The following is a 15981-nucleotide window of genomic DNA, read 5'->3' on the forward strand; positions in this document are numbered from 1 at the left end:
AGCAATCACCTTTGTTTGAAAGGATACACATATAACAATGTATCCATATTAATTTTGAATTTAAAAAAATTATATTTTTTCTGACCAAATGATTTATCTCAACTTACACTTTTAAGACTTGGTCCAGTCACACTTACATAGCATCTCTCAGAAGCTATTTCTACCACTTACCCTTCTATCTTTTCTGGCCATGCATAAGAAAGACAATTTTTGTTTAAAAGATAAAATGTCATTGTGTAAAAAATCCTTGTGCAGGGTAGTTAGAACAGATGGCTTTCCTGCATGTGAAAGTCAATCTGATTTTCGAAAAGGATAGTTCTCCAGGAGTAGCTGGATTGTGGACTCCAGGTTCAGAAGACTGATATCAAAATGCATAATTATTCAGGAACAAATCTTCAGAGAAACTGTTTTTGGATCATGTTTCAGAATAATCTGTGAATAAGCAAACATGAATCATTTAAACTAGAAAAAAGATGGAGATGGTTTTATTGGATTTGAAACATGGCTCTGTTGAGTTGGTGAAAGTCAGCTGTTACAGTTTTTAAGTGTTTTTTAGTTCAGAATGGAAATATCTCACTAGAAAGTTACTTTGTTATAACTAAATCAATATAAAGGTAAAAATTTATTCAAGTCTATTAAAGTGAATCATTATGAATGTTTTAATCTTTTCCTATAAAAAAATAGAAATTAATTGATGTACAGATCTCACTGATACACTGATTTGACTCATCTCCTTTTACTGTGGACACTCCTTTTCTGGTATAAGAGCATGTCTTGTGTTTAAATTATTTTAAGCATAATGAAGATGATTAAGAAAAGCTATAATTTCAACTAAAAAGATTTAGATACAACAATGTGTAAGTAGGGATTATGTATGATCTATGTAGTTATATCAAAAGACAAAGTAAAAATTTCTCATGAAAACCAAAACTTGTAAGAGTTTTTCAACCCAGATTATTTGCTAATTCCTCATATACAAAACTCTAGGGTAATGTAATAAAGCAGTTTTAGTGGATCTAATTTATGTTGTTCTTTTATATCAGTTCTCACTCAGACTACATGTTTCCAGATATGAGTGAAAATATGTATAAAATTGGTTTAAAAGGAAAACATTTGTAGTACACTGTTCTATTGTAGTTAAAAACTGTGAGCATCCTTCTTTGATTAGCGTTTTGTGGTTAAGGCTAAATTTGGAACATCAAAGGCCCATAATGAAGAGCAGCACATTTAGCAGCTAACTGAAAAATGAGCTGTGAAATAGGGTGAGGAGGAGAAGCCTTGAGGACGTATTATGCCTCAGGGAGCTATAACATTTTTAATTAAGTAGCTGCAAATTTGTGATGTTTTAGGATTTGAAATTAGCTTCACACACACAAAAGCCCGGGACCACTTTCCTTTCTCTGAGTCCTGTATACTCCATAGACATTGATTGAGTTAAAGGAGGATGTTTTCCTGTGAGAGAGTTTTCAATCTTTTTGTATTTTGTAAAAAATCTGGAAGCAACAATTTAGCTTTGTTTCTCAAGGTTCCTGCTTGGTATGTTACTTCTTATCTACCAAATAAGTGTACTGCTGAATGTTAAAGGGAACCTTACATGTGAAGAAGAGAAGTAGACAGTTTATCTGACTCCTTTTTTCCCCCATAAATTTAGTTTCTGCTGTTTTAGCGTTTTAACTGGCTAGCTATGGGATCAGGTGCATTCCGATGGGTGGAACATCAGGAGTGCATGTCCGAGAATCACTGGGGTCAGTAGGAGATGTAGGGACTGCTTGGTTTTGCAACCTTTAGGCTAATTAAGCCTGTAACACCCAAATGCAACCTTAAAAGCCAGATTCAAAGATTCTGGACTGCTCTGTAGGAAAAGATTGGAGAGGTAATGTAGTGGCACATTCTTGGACCACAGTGACTTTGGAGAATAAACTGACACATGGACTGTAAAACACCTGGGCCCCCATAACAGCCAAATCTTTCTCATTTTGCCAGAAATATGAGAACAGTAAAACCAAGAAAGTAAAACATTTGAATATGGAAGGAAGTTTCAGAAATTACGTGAATAGTTGGACAGGGAGTGGGTTATAACTCTTGTGTAGTCTTAGGAACCTCTAAATCAGATCTGCCAGGGTGGAAGGTTTTTGGTTATTCTAGGATAGAATAGACAACCCCAATTGTAAGGATAGCCCATCTGCAGTTCCACCAATGACTTTGAGGGAATCACTTTAGCTGGTTTTGCATCAAACTAAAAAAAGAGGAGATGTAATCTCCATGTCACACACAATATTTTCCCCAGGATTCTAGATCCTATTTTACATACAGTTTTAAGTGGACCTTGCAAACCTCTGAGTAGTACACGTTATATAATGTCTATGCATTGAAGCAACCTCTAATATATCTAGGACTAGATTTATCAAAGAAGTAGCATTTACTTTGATCTTTAATCAATATATTTAAGGGTTATTTCAATTTGTATTTTCTGCTGATCATTTTATCAGAAACTTAGTTCCAGTCCATGAAGAGTTATACAATTACTAATACGCTGGCAAGAGCAAAAAGATGCTGCAAAATCTTCTCTTAGCCAACTTAGTTCAAACAGTATAAGGACACAAGATTTCTCTTATTTATCTGGAGTGGCATTACATCAGATATTGTGGTGAAAGTGTTACAAAATACAGAGGGAGGAATGTGGGGTAGTCCAAAAAAAAAAAAAAGCAGACTGTCTGACCGTTGCTTCCCCTTTGTTTTGGGTATGTATTTAATCTGTCATTGAGCAACTTCGTACCCAGCCAATGTGAGGAAAACAAGGGAAAGCTGGCAGATATAAACAACATTATTTCATTAAATATGGTGGTCTTACTTGAGAGAATTCATCATTCTGTACTTGGAATGCTTTTTTAGAAGTGGCTTAAGTATATAAATCTTCAGGGATAGTCTTGCAAGAGCTGAAAATCTGAATATTCCTTTAGGAGATCTTGGAAAACTTACAACATTTTTTCTTTGGTGTTTTTATATTTCTTTTTTGTTGTTGTTGTTATTCCCATTGAAAACATTATACACTTCTTTTGTTTTTCTTTTAGCCTCTTTTCCCCAAGAAGAATTATGAATGCCTAACTAGCTGTGAATTCCTTAAGTACATCCTGTCTGTGAAGCAAGGGGACTGCCCAGCACCTGAGAAAGCCAGTGGTTTTGCAGCTGCCTGTGTTGAAAGCTGTGAAGCTGATAGTGAATGTTCTGGAGTGAAGAAATGTTGTTCCAATGGATGCGGTCATACGTGCCAAGTTCCAAAGAATCTGTACAAAGGTAGAGATTATTAATATGTACTCAAACTAGGCTAATAACTTCAGGCTGTAACAAAGTCTCCTAGAAAACCAGGACTTTCATTTTCTGAGAGTTTGTATGGTTGGGGAGAAAAAAGAGAGGTGCCTGTAGAGATATGGCCGCACAGTGAAAGGGTGGAAAGCTGGAGAGAAATGCTGCTTAAATTTCTAATTTTTTCCCCTCCTTGTGAAGGCCATGTCAGGAAATCTGTGGAATGTAAACATGGTTACTAAGCAGAAAAAACTTTGCCAATTTAGGTTAAATCTCACTTAATTTGATACAGATGAGAGATAATGCAGCAGAAAAATATTTAATGATATATGGTTCAGGTCCCATTAATCACAAATAACATCTATTATCTAAAAGCCAAGTTGGTGGGACTACCACACAGGAAGTGTGAAATAATCTGGTAAAAAACCAAATCAACACAGTATATTTTGCATTGATGTTCTTAATGACCTAAGAACAAAATAGTGAAAGATTATAATATCACATATATATATTAACTCATTATTTAAATCTTATTAAATTTTTTCTAATTGATTTTAGTATTGTAAAAAAAAAGGCTTTTTTTGACATCCTTCAGTGAGAACATATAGGCTAAGAAATGATGTGCTTAGACAAATTCCAGATTTTAATTTATTGTAATTAAAAAAGGCTTTATACATGGAAATATTTGAAAAATGTGCTCCTAACCAGAAAAATAGGCATTTGTGAAAGGCATATTCTTGTTCCACACAGTTGATATGTTTTGTTAGAAATCTATTCTCCTACATCAGTGATAAAAAATAAATATTATTCAGTTATTAATCAGATATCATGGGCTCTCTGTTGGAGCCTAATCAGCAGAACTCTGAACTAAGCTCCAGGCTTAGATCTGAATCCATGCTTATTTCCATCTGTGGATGGAAACATAATAAAATATATGAAGAAGATGGTGATTTTATTTTTAAGATCATTGTTCTAACTGAAATGTTAATGAATCTTTTTCAGTGTCTCTAGTGATGAGAATGTATGTCAGAAATAGTGTGCTTTGACTTTTGAATCCTGTCTTTGAGTGTACGGGGTGGGTCATCAGGAAGCACTGTTATTTACTGACATAAATAGAGAAAATTTGGTCTAGAAGTCATAGAGTTGAATAAGCATAAAACTTATGAAGGTAGTCCTCAAAGTATTTTGAACAGCAGGCAATACTGTGATCCCCATTTCCAGTGCAGAAGGGGAATTCTCTTGTTTCCAAAATACTTTAGAGCAGGCCCTTTAAAACTGTAAGGAATTAGTACACCCTAAAATACAGCATCTTTCAAAATGAAAGTTATTAAAATGGATCACTTATTTATTTCTTTTGTCTTGTTGAGAGAAATGACCAGAGTCATAAACAGGCATTCATGTTTTATATGTAATGATTTACATGATCAAGCTCCATACCACAACTACAAAGCATTCCAGTAAATGTAACAGCTGTAAAAAGTAAAAACAAAACAAAACAAACAAATGAAAGAAGTTTACATGCTTCTGGAGCTGGCACAGAATATGACAGGATATGATACATTTTGTAACTGCACACTGGAAGGTTTACTACTGTTCAGCCTGATTATGTAGGAGCAGAATTAACCTTCCCTATCATCTTATCACTGATCTGCAGGAGGTGCTTGCTTGTAAGAGCATATATGTCTTGCAGAGGAAGGGCAAGCTCAATACCCTACTGCCTTCTCAGCTGATGAATTCAGCTAATTAGCCTCTTCAACCTGTCTTTCTGCAACAAAAGACAAATAGACGCGGAGCAGGCTTGCTATTCATTTCCTCCAGGGGTAAATGACCTTCCTGTCACTAAGAACAAACTGCAAGCACGACTGAGATCTAGTGAATAAGTTTAGTACTTATCCTTATCATTTTGACAGCACTCACAGCTTGAAAATGAACTCAGATTGAATCTAAGAGTCTACAGAAATTCCTATAGTTTTAATGTTGATCAAGTTCTGGAGATTAGTTGCAACAGCAGATATAAAATTCCCATTTGATTTGCTGGATTAACAAACTGAATTTGCCCTCTAGTACTGAGTGCTAAAGCCTAATCCTAAAAGAATATTAATGTAAGTATGCTGCCACCAAGGACATATATTTCAAATGTTGTTGGATTAACATAACTAGTTCATTATCACTGTACTTTTTCATCTCTGTTGGAAGTATTACTAATTGTTTGCAGAGTCTTCATATATTTATGTTGTTTTACTGAAGATGTCAGATGTTGTCTCCTGCTTTTTCTTATTGGCCTCATCCACCTTCTTTACACCATCTCAATTAGTGAAGAAACACTTCTGGAAGTGTCCCTTCTCCATTGCCTACCTAATTTGTTTTCTATATTGACATAATGATATTATAAATAACAGTAATTGTCTAAAGTAGATTTGGTACTTTAGAGGGGGGCAATAAATCTGCTTAGAAATAAACCAGTTTAAAAATGCAGAAGAAAAACGAAGGAAGAGAAAGGAATAAAAAATGTGTGACCAGGTTCACTTTGTCTGATGTGCACGTATGCATCCCCAGCTAAGGACAAGGACATGTATCTTTTTCTACACTGAGCTGGTGGCAGCTGAAAAAGTTACCTATCACCTTTTTCCTGTTTCAGAAGTAGTGGTCCCTCAGATGTGATGATGCACCTACTTCATGCTGTCTAAACCTGCCTAACTATTTTTCTCTGAAATGTGTAAGGGAGCAATCCATACAGCAGAACAAACTGCAGATCTATGTAAAAAAGGTAAACTGTGACATTTAAAGGGCTTGATGGTGCCAGATGGTCACCCACAGTTTAATGACTCTTTTTGTGCTTAAAGAAAAATAGTTTTCTATTAAAAACATAGTGCACAATTTTAAAAGTGTCCATTTCTGAGTTGTTGAACAATTGTGTTTACAATTGTATTGATCCCATTTACCCTTTACTGTCCGAAAGCCTTCCATGGGAACTCTTTGAATTCTCGGAGATCAGCATTTAAGACAAGGCATTTGTGATGGACCATTGTGCACTTACTTTTCATGACACAGAGATGCATGTACTGTTTGAAAGACACCTTTAGAAACATTTTTCCTGGACTCTGTTATTGCATATATACAGCAATCAGTGATTTGAATTCTTTGGTTGAGCACAGCAGACTTCAGAGGACTAATTTGTTCCAGCGTGAAGAAAGAACTGACCATTTACATAATAAAAAGCACATTGAAGAGTAATTGGATCTTCACATCTGGATATTAAATTGATGGTGCTGGTTCTACAAAAGTATTTTAAAATGCACTTGTGCTGTGCTCTCATTGTTTGTGCTGCCGCGCTCCATCTGCACACAATTACGTAACACCGGAGAGGCTGAGATACTTGCAATCAAGTGAATCCAACTGCCCCTAATGCAAAGCAGATGGAAGTTTTCTTAACATGCAAATTGTAGGATTATTGTGTATAATAATTAAAGAAGGATTTTCAAATATGGAAATCTAAACTGACATGTTCGGTGAGGTTCATTATATTACACTAAGACTGCAGGGTGTTGAAGGATATCCAGGTTCTAAACTGCTGTAATTACTAGATTTATTTACAGGATTGTCTTCAGGTTGATTTAGGTTTCTTCAAGATCTACAAGATCACTTTTCATTTACTTGTAGCTACTTGTATACTTGGATTTTTTGAGAAGACCTCTTAAAATATAAAACCAGTTTGTTTACCTGAGGAAATCTTGGTGCTCAGTCATCTGTGGCAGACTGAGTAGGAAGTGATTTATCAAACCAATACATATAGCTGGACTTATGTGGGCAAAATTTTGAAACAGCAAAATTAAATTGGGTGCATACAATAACTTGCAAAGAAGGTTTATATGTCAACGTAGAAATCTTATTTGTGACATATCCTAAAGTGACAAAATGCTGCACATTCAAATATATGTGTTCCTAAAGTCTGTCTAGAGAAATGTATCTGACAACATATGGATTTGTTGATTTAATCAAAAGATGCTGAACTTGAACAGTTGTTTTTTCCTTCAAGCTACTGCAGGTGTTTTCAAAAAGGCAATATTACCAGCAGTATAAACAACAGAAATAACAATTCTTTGGTGTCACTGTGTAAGTGAGAAATACAGTAATATTTTAGAAAGACATCTCTGTCTCTGAAACACAACAATTTAACAATATACGTTAGATACAGCATATCTATTCCAAGATGTCTTGGAATTACCTTTCCTAGATCATTAGGGGAGTGGAGAGTGGAGAATGACACATCATACAATATAGCTGCATGTGAGTCAATAAGATCATGCTGCCATGGAGAAACAAACAGCATTTTTAAGTATATCAGACTAATGTAAAATGTGTAAAATAATCATGCTTCACTAGTTTACACTATTAAGAACTTAGACACAGTCTGCATGCAGTTTTAGGCTTGACTCTGGAGAAGGGTGTTGGCCAACTGAAGAGTCTCCAGAGAGAACTGCAAGAGTGAACAAAGGTCTAGAAACACAGAGAGGAGATGGAATGCTCTGTGGTTATTAGACTGAAGAAGAAAACATTCCGAAGCATGATAATAGTCTTGCGGTACATAAGAAGCTTCTCCACAGATAAAAGAAAGAATCTGTTCCCTATGATCCATGAACATCTTGGACCAGTATCAAGTTTAAGATGCAGCTGAAGAGACTAAACAAGGTAGTGAGAAAGCTTTCTTGTAGTAAGGATAGAAAAGTAGTGAAACAGATTACTGTGTGATGCTGTGGAAATTTTTTCAGTAGATGTGTTTAGGGATAAATTAGGTGAAAAACTGAGCAACAGGTACAGCTGATTCTGCTTGGAATCAGAGGGATCTTTCTCCAGGTTATCGAAACTTATTTGGGAAATCTTTTCTGTAAGATCAGTTTTAGCTTACAACTTTCAGATCCTTTAGTTTTTTAATTAAATAAATAAATAATTTTGAAGATTTTTTAAAAACAAGTTTTAATGTTTGCAGAGATAGGTTAGCTATGAACATTTCTGAAATTCCATGCTTATAATTCTCCCCTTTTGCCTTCTCACCGACCAATGATCTTTTTTTTTAATTATTCTTTTATACAGCTTGTCTACAAGTGGCCTAATTGGATCTTGTAAATTACTCATATATTTTTGTCTGTACATTCCTACTACAGGTGTTCCACTGAAACCCCGGAAAGAGTTAAAGTTCATAGAACATCAGTCTGGAGACCTGGAAGTGAAGTGGTCTTCAAAATTCAATATTTCCATTGAGCCTGTGATTTATGTTGTTCAGAGGAGGTGGAATCAAGGAATCCATCCAAGTGAGGATGATGCTACTAACTGGCAAACTGTGGCACAGGTTAGTTCTTTGCAAGCGATATGGATCCCTGGCTTCCAGACCATGATCTAAAGGTCCTCTTCAGGTCGGAGAAGAGATAGATCACTTACAGGTGGGGAGGCTTATGCTCAAAATACCCCAAGGTTTATGTTTTCAAAATAAGTTTATTTTGTGGGTTTACTCTCTATAAATAAAAATCTATAGAACTAGCCAGAGGCTTGATTTTCACGAGACCAGTGGGTAGCACTTTTTTGCAAGCACATAGTTGTGATCTATTCAGATGAGAATTCCAAAGTCTCTGAAAGTCACAAGTCTCTTGAAAAATGTATAATTAGAGACCAAAATCCACTGGAGGAAGCACATAAGAGGCAAAGTCTTTTGCAGTCAGTGGAACTCGTTGCATAGTGTCCAAGACATGACTTGGGTCTTGTCAAACCACGAGAAATACAACTGATGAAAAGGCCATTGATTTCTTTTTTTTTAATAAAACAGAGAGTGAAAAAAAAAGACTTAAAACCTTTTTTCTTTTTAAAGTTGTTTTTTTCAGATGTGACCCCCCCAGTTCGGCAAATTCTATGATGTCATGCTCTTATCACTCAGAGCAATCCAGACTGAAAATGTAAGATTCATGAGCAAATGTTTCTTAATGAGAAGCAGCCAACAGAGCATAAATTTTCACTTAGTTCTTTCCCAGTTTCAATCTGTTTTTTAACATGCTGACAGTCCACCTGGATGGCAGAATTCCAATCGTTTATCTTACTGCTTCACCCTCATCCCTCTTGACAAGAAAAGTAAAATGCTGATTTTGAAAGGATCTGCAAAATGTCATTATAGCTAGGAAAAAAAGGGGAGACAATAAGTAGAACCATCCACAAAATAAAGTAAAGGATTTAAATTCTGTGACAATTTGTGCTCTTTCTCAATTCAGATTGTGTAGGAAAATGCTGTGTTTTAATAACATAAAGCTTGGGAGACTGAACACTCAGAAGTGAATTTCTTAGCTTCAGTATGGTGCTACAGGGAGCTGGCACCATGTTGGAGTCTTGCTCAGAAAAAGTCACCTGCAGCAGAGCCTGACATGAAACTGTGCTTGTGCAAGCCCAAGGGAACATGCACATCTCCAAACCTGATAAAGTCACAGTGACTTATTATCTCTCAGCTGAGGTACAGGTCTTGAACCTGCATTCTCCCTATCCAGCAAACAACCTCCTGCCTTGGTTACAAGGAAAATACCAGGTAGCAAAAATTAGCCAGATCTGAATTACTCCTCACTGTTGCCATGCTGTGTGTATGTGCTACAAGCAGCACACTGCCGTGCTTTTTCTCATCCCAGAAACAGACCTCATGTACATTTCTGGAAGCATGCACCATACATACTCCACAGCAGTGAAACATATACAAATATATATATCTACAGGAGAGAGTGTTTCAGAAATGTGTTCCTGTGCAAGAGCAATAAGAACCCTGGCAGCTGCCTTTCCTGGGGGTCTGTTAAATGTAGTCAGAAGGGTCTGAGTTAATCACTGTGGCAGGAGAAGCCTCCTCCAACTGGCATCTTTCTGACAACTTCACTGTCCCATCTGCATCAGAAGAGACAAGAATTTGATTGTGTGATGGACCCCACTGGGGTTGTCAGTTCAAAACATACTTCAGGGATGCCTGACTGGCTTTGTGGACTGTGTATACCTTCTGGGACATGCAGGCTGGTCACCCTTGAGGGATGCTAGTAATCAGAATTTCTATCGAGTAGTGTACCTCCATGGTGTTTAGACAGTAGTTTTAGCCATCCCACCAGGCAATAAAATTTGTGTGGCTGCTTGCAATGCAATTTATTTTGCAATATCAGCAACAAGGATGGATATCCAGATTGACTAAAGTGACAGCCTCCAGGCTTTTCTTGTCTGCATAACTGAGATATTTTCTTGTATGATTCCTCAGCGTTGGGATATGAGTCCTTAATTATAGGCAAAGGCTTAGAAGAGCTCAGACATTCAGCTGAGAACTCCTAGAGTATATCAGTCCAGGGGAGATGATGCTGGCTCTTGCATTACTCCTCAACTTAAGCTAGAGACCATGTAAAAGCAAAGATCAAAAAGGCTGTGGGTGAGGATCTGAATTTTTCTATGCCTATCCCCATATGTAGTGTAATTATGCAGTTATTGTTTGCATCTTCTTATAAGAAATTTCATAATATTTTATCAGAGTTTCTTATCCAATATTTTATTTTTATTGTCTTTTCAAGAAGAAATTGGGTTATAATTTTCAATAACTTTAATGTGTATACTTTTTTAAAAAAACTTACTGTTTTCTATTGCCTTTACAAGAGCTAATTTGCAAGTAATTTCTCATATCTCACATAAATTTTTACTTGATATTGAAAAAATAATTTTGAAAAAGTTTATTTCCTTTGTGTTGTGTCATCAGGTCTTTTTTTATGTTTTCTTTTTAAGGAAGAAGTCTCAATCTATTATTTCACTATTTTATTCTCCCATTACATAAAGAAAGCAAACACATTGAAAACAATTTAAATTATTTTTCACTTCATGAAGAAGGAATTTTTTTAACTTTAGTATTGGAACACACATTTTTTTGAAAACTTGATGTAATTAACCATTTGACTAATTTCCATTGGTTAATATAAAAACTGTGGGAACCAAGATACTAATTAGGTTAGTTGGCTGGGATGTAGAGTGTCCTAAGTTTTATGCCAAGTTCCTTACACTACTGTGTTTTAAGATTTAACCATCTGAGCAGGAACTGCTGCAGTATCCTGTGAGAATACTGTATGTCTTGTCAACAAACTTATTGTTCTGTTTGATGCTAATACATTCTAAAAATAGTAGTATTACTGTTTACATTGGAAATTCAGGTGTTAATCATATTAATGTAATTAATTAAGTTAATTCAAATATGCCAAGTAAGTTATTTTCAGAACACATCTGTGTTGTGTGAATGCATGTCAAATATATGTATAAATATGGACAGACAATAGTGAAATAAACTTATTAGTTTATTCTGGTTTTTAAAAAAATAAGGGGCAGTATTTACTTGATAGCTTGATTGTGACAGACCTTAGTACTTCACCTTGGAAGTGTCTAAATTCTGTGGACAACTAATCTTTTTTTTCTGAGACACCTAAAGGTCAGGTTCTGAGGATCACAAGAGGGTTCTCAGCCCTTGACAGTAAGATATCTCTGCTGGAACTAACTACTAGTACTAGAGGTTTCTTTCTCCATCCCCCAGAAAGGGCTTGCTTTGGTAAGCATTCTTAGAATTCTCACCCTGTGTGGGATTGCATTCACATGAAATAGGGGAGATCTTCTGTCCTTTAATAGAACAGTGGATACAGCACTGTCAGTTTGCTTTTGTATCAGAGGAAACATAAACTCAGCTTTTATGATACCCTGGATGGTATCCCTTTACTCTCTGAAAAGCAAATTCTTTTATCGCTGTGCATTGTTTCCAAAGGTATAGAGCTGTAAAATCAGCAGGGTAAGGCTGTATTCTCCTATTTCTATTAAATCTTTGTACTACAGAAATGAGTCTAGGATTGATAGTGTGAAAGAAAGGGAATGAACACAGTGAAGCAGTCCACTGATTACTGTAATCCTTGGATAGAGGAGAGTCCACTTTACAAATCTTTGCCACGAAGACCTTCTTGCACCATTTTTTTTCATATAAAAGATAGAAAAAAACACCGTAGAATGATGGCAGAAGAATCCCACCTGAATGGCCAAATTGCTATGCTGCTGGGTCATATATTTTCTTTCTTCTCCCTCCCAATCCTAACTAATCCCACCTTTCCCTTTCAAGAATTTGTAACTTTCAGCCTTTCTTTCTCCAAGGAACAGTTTTGCCTATGAGTATAGAACATGTTGTAATGTTAAATAAGATGCAACATCCAAGATGATAGGGAATATTTTCTCCCAACCTCTCATACAAAGGTTGGGATTGAAGATAGGTCATCCATGCTCTGGGCAAGTACTTTAATCATTAGTCAGTTGTATAAGCAGCAGAGGGATATTTCTGTAAGCATTCTGAAGAAAATAGCAGACAATTACCTTTTGAAGGATAGAATGAGGAGGCTACTTTCAAGGGAGGGCTCAGGGTTTAAACAGATAAGGGCTTCTGGGAGAGGAGAATTGTCAGTACTTCCTAAATGGAACAACTCTGGAAGTCTCAGCCAAATTCTCACCTGAAAGCCCAGCAACTTTCTTCTTTCTGGCCCCTGGAGGTGGCCGATTGTCCTTTGAACCTAAGATGCACTCTTGAGAAGGAGTGTCAAGATATTATCTGTATTCTCCACATTACATGCTGTTCTAGTTGTATCTTTATGCAATTAATGGGCATTTTCCCTTGTCTTCATTAACTTTGAGTGGTACTGAAGTTGGACATATTGGCCAGTTATTATCTGAGGACTCATTCATTATTTTGTTCCAAATGAAACGCGTACTAGGATTTGAACTTACCTTCCTTTCGTTTGTCTTTTAAGTAAACAGCTAATGCATAGCCAAAATAAGTAGTAATTGTGATCCTGAAATGATTCGAGTGGTAATCTTTGATGTATTTTTTGGGTTTTTTTTTAATGATTCTTAAAAAAATATTCTAGCCCTCTAAAAATTCAATAAAACTTTTGTTTTATTTATTTTCTCTCATATTCAGGTAGAATTTCAAGCGTGTGATGAAATTCAAGCATTAGTTATTTAGTACCACTCAGTATACCATTTAATGGGCTTACGTTAATATGACAGATATTAAAAAGACTCTGAATATTATGATCCCAGCTCCAAACATACTTAAGTAGTGAGAACTAACTACACAAAAGCAATTAAACAAACAAACAAAAAATTAGATTTACAATGAAGGTAGTCTAAGATATCTCATTAGTACTTAGTTCTTTCTTAAAATGCATTAATTCTTTGTAAAGGTTGCTTAGAGGTGCCCAAGTAGTTTGTAACGTGGGAGTTACAGATACACCTCCTGCATGCCATCGAGCTTGGCAGGAGTTTTGCCAACAAAATGAGTTATGAAAGTAATAGGCCCAAGGCATGTTCATAAATTAAAATAATTTTGGTGTTATGAGTTGACGGATAATTTGATTTTATAGCACTTCAAGGTTGCCGCAGAAAACTGACACAACAAAATTCTTTATTTTAGTCAGCACAATAGCTGAACTTATGCCAATGACAAACAAATTCCTTAGCTGAGAAATTTGTCTATTCAGATTATGCTTGCCTTGTAATGAAGTTCAGCAAATCTGTTTTTAAAAGCCCACAGTATTGTAATTAGTTATTTACAATTAGGTATTGGTCCTGTTTTCAGTTGCAGCAGTAGCCTGAATATATCCTTGGATTTTTTTTTCTGTTAATAATGATAGTTTATATTCAGTTCACTGTTGTGTCTTACATGCAAGTTCTAGAGTATGTGGGCCTGCATGTTGGAAAAGATAACACATTTGAGCACTCCATAAAATAAAAATAATAGCAGAAGTTGTTTCAGGTAGGCGTTTTCTTCACTTGGGAAACCCTTGATTGGATGATATAATTCACTCTACAGGTAACATAAAAGCTGAAAAAAAGGAAAGAAAATGAGGCAGACAATGAAAGCTTCAGGGCTGTTACCCCTGCTTACTCTAAAAAAACCCAAATACAGCAGTCTGAATGGAGAAGGGTTCTAAGTAGCAGCAATATGTGATGGGCCCAGAGTCTGCAACACTTACCAGTCTGAGAGCAGTTAACAGTGTGGTTTAGAAAGGCTCTTCTTCCTTTATATGCACACACAAACATTCGCTAAATTTTCTGTTTGTTACCAAATGAAGACACTAAAAGCAGGATAACAACTACAAATTTTATTTGTCAGATCTTTAAAAACACTATTGCTGGAGAGCTGAAGCAACTTTCTCAGTTTCTGGCTATCTGAGTTATGTCAACAGCTGCTGCTTTCTTACACAGATTGTAACGGGAGCAAAAAACAGAAATTATGCTGTGTCTTTTTTGGGAACTACTTGGCAACATTGCAAGTAACATTGAATCCTATACAGGGAAGGTGACTGCTTGAAGTTGTAGAAAACAGAGACTGTAAAAATAAATTGATGGAACTACATTTTCAATGAGCTTGCATGTTTGGTCAGTAATGGTAATTAGTAATGATTGTATAGTATATTTAGACATATACATGACATCTGGTTAAGGTTCATGTGTTATTTTGATTAAAGAATTAAAACAAAATGCAATAAATATGATATTATAAAGTAAATTGAAAACTGGATAATGGGGAGGTAATTGCAAAAGTAAAATCCACAAGTGGATGTGTTTCTGATGTGTTCTACGAAGATGCTACATCTTCTGTATTTGGCAGTGATTCAGTGGTTACCAGGAGACTGTGGCAGTTCTGGTATTTGTACCTTAGGAAAAAAAAACCACTGGAGAAGATAGCTCTTCAAAAGTTTTGTGGGGAAAAAACATAGAGGAGAGCAGGGTTCAGAATAAGAAAGAATAAAGCACCTCCTACTAAAAGGGTTCAGAGTGCATCTGTGCTTGTGCCATATTTCAGCAGTTAAGGCTCTCCCCACAGAATCTGGCAATTGAACTCATGACACTGGCATTCTCAGTGGGTGTTGCTGGAGAAAAGGTCACCTCCTATGACCTGAGAAAAATCTGCAGGGAACAGTTAAGGGTGTGAGTGTCTTTTTGACGTAAGTGTCAAAGATCTGAAGAAGGCTTACATCCATTACCTGAGAGTGTTGTGTTTCCTATGAACTAGAAAAAGTGGCCTCTCACGTTGCTGGGTTTCATTAAGCACTTTTGGACCCCTTATTCTCTGTGAGTTGAGAATTAGAGAAATCATTCCTGTGACCTCAGACAATGAGTTCCCTGAAATGTCAACACCTGAACAGCTAGGCCCTAAACACTGGTGAAGGTTGTGATAACTGGAAAACGAATTTTGTGAATTTAACACTTCACTGGTTTTCTAAAGGATACTTTTTCCAGAAGGGATCTGCAATGCACTGCAAAATTGGATAGTTATATCATTTTACTCACAGCTGCAAATGCTTTACAGTGCAGAATGATGGTCAAAGTCAGGTGACGTGGTTGCATAGAGCTTGTGAACTAACTGTTGTTGCACAAGAGATGATATCCATGTCAGAACAACAAGTGTAAGTGTGACATTTTCCCCACCAGACTACGGACGAGCGGGTTTGGCTACCGGACATCCGAGCAAGCAGGTGGTACCAGTTCCGCGTGGCAGCTGTGAACGTGCACGGGACGAGAGGCTTCACAGCACCCAGCAAGCACTTCCGATCCTCAAAAGGTTAGTTTTTGCTCACTGTGTCTGGTACTCACCTTCCTCTC

The 15981-nt window shown here is 36.3% G+C and overlaps 1 protein-coding gene across 3 annotated transcripts in view; it reads left to right on the top strand.

Annotated features, from left to right (window-relative positions):
- Window positions 1–15981, top strand: part of ANOS1 (anosmin 1) — a 133173-nt gene that overhangs the window by 70671 nt on the left and 46521 nt on the right. For all 3 annotated transcript variants that reach the window (XM_051794936.1, XM_051794935.1, XM_051794937.1), the window contains 3 exons: window positions 3072–3294; window positions 8466–8650; window positions 15811–15940. In XM_051794936.1, the coding sequence (XP_051650896.1) occupies window positions 3072–3294; window positions 8466–8650; window positions 15811–15940 (538 nt within the window). The remainder of the gene's footprint in view (window positions 1–3071; window positions 3295–8465; window positions 8651–15810; window positions 15941–15981) is intronic.

Source organism: Manacus candei, unplaced genomic scaffold (genome assembly GCF_025592945.1).
Source record: "Manacus candei isolate 608988 ecotype Guabito, Panama unplaced genomic scaffold, ASM2559294v1 h1tg000041l, whole genome shotgun sequence".
NCBI lineage: Eukaryota > Metazoa > Chordata > Aves > Passeriformes > Pipridae > Manacus > Manacus candei.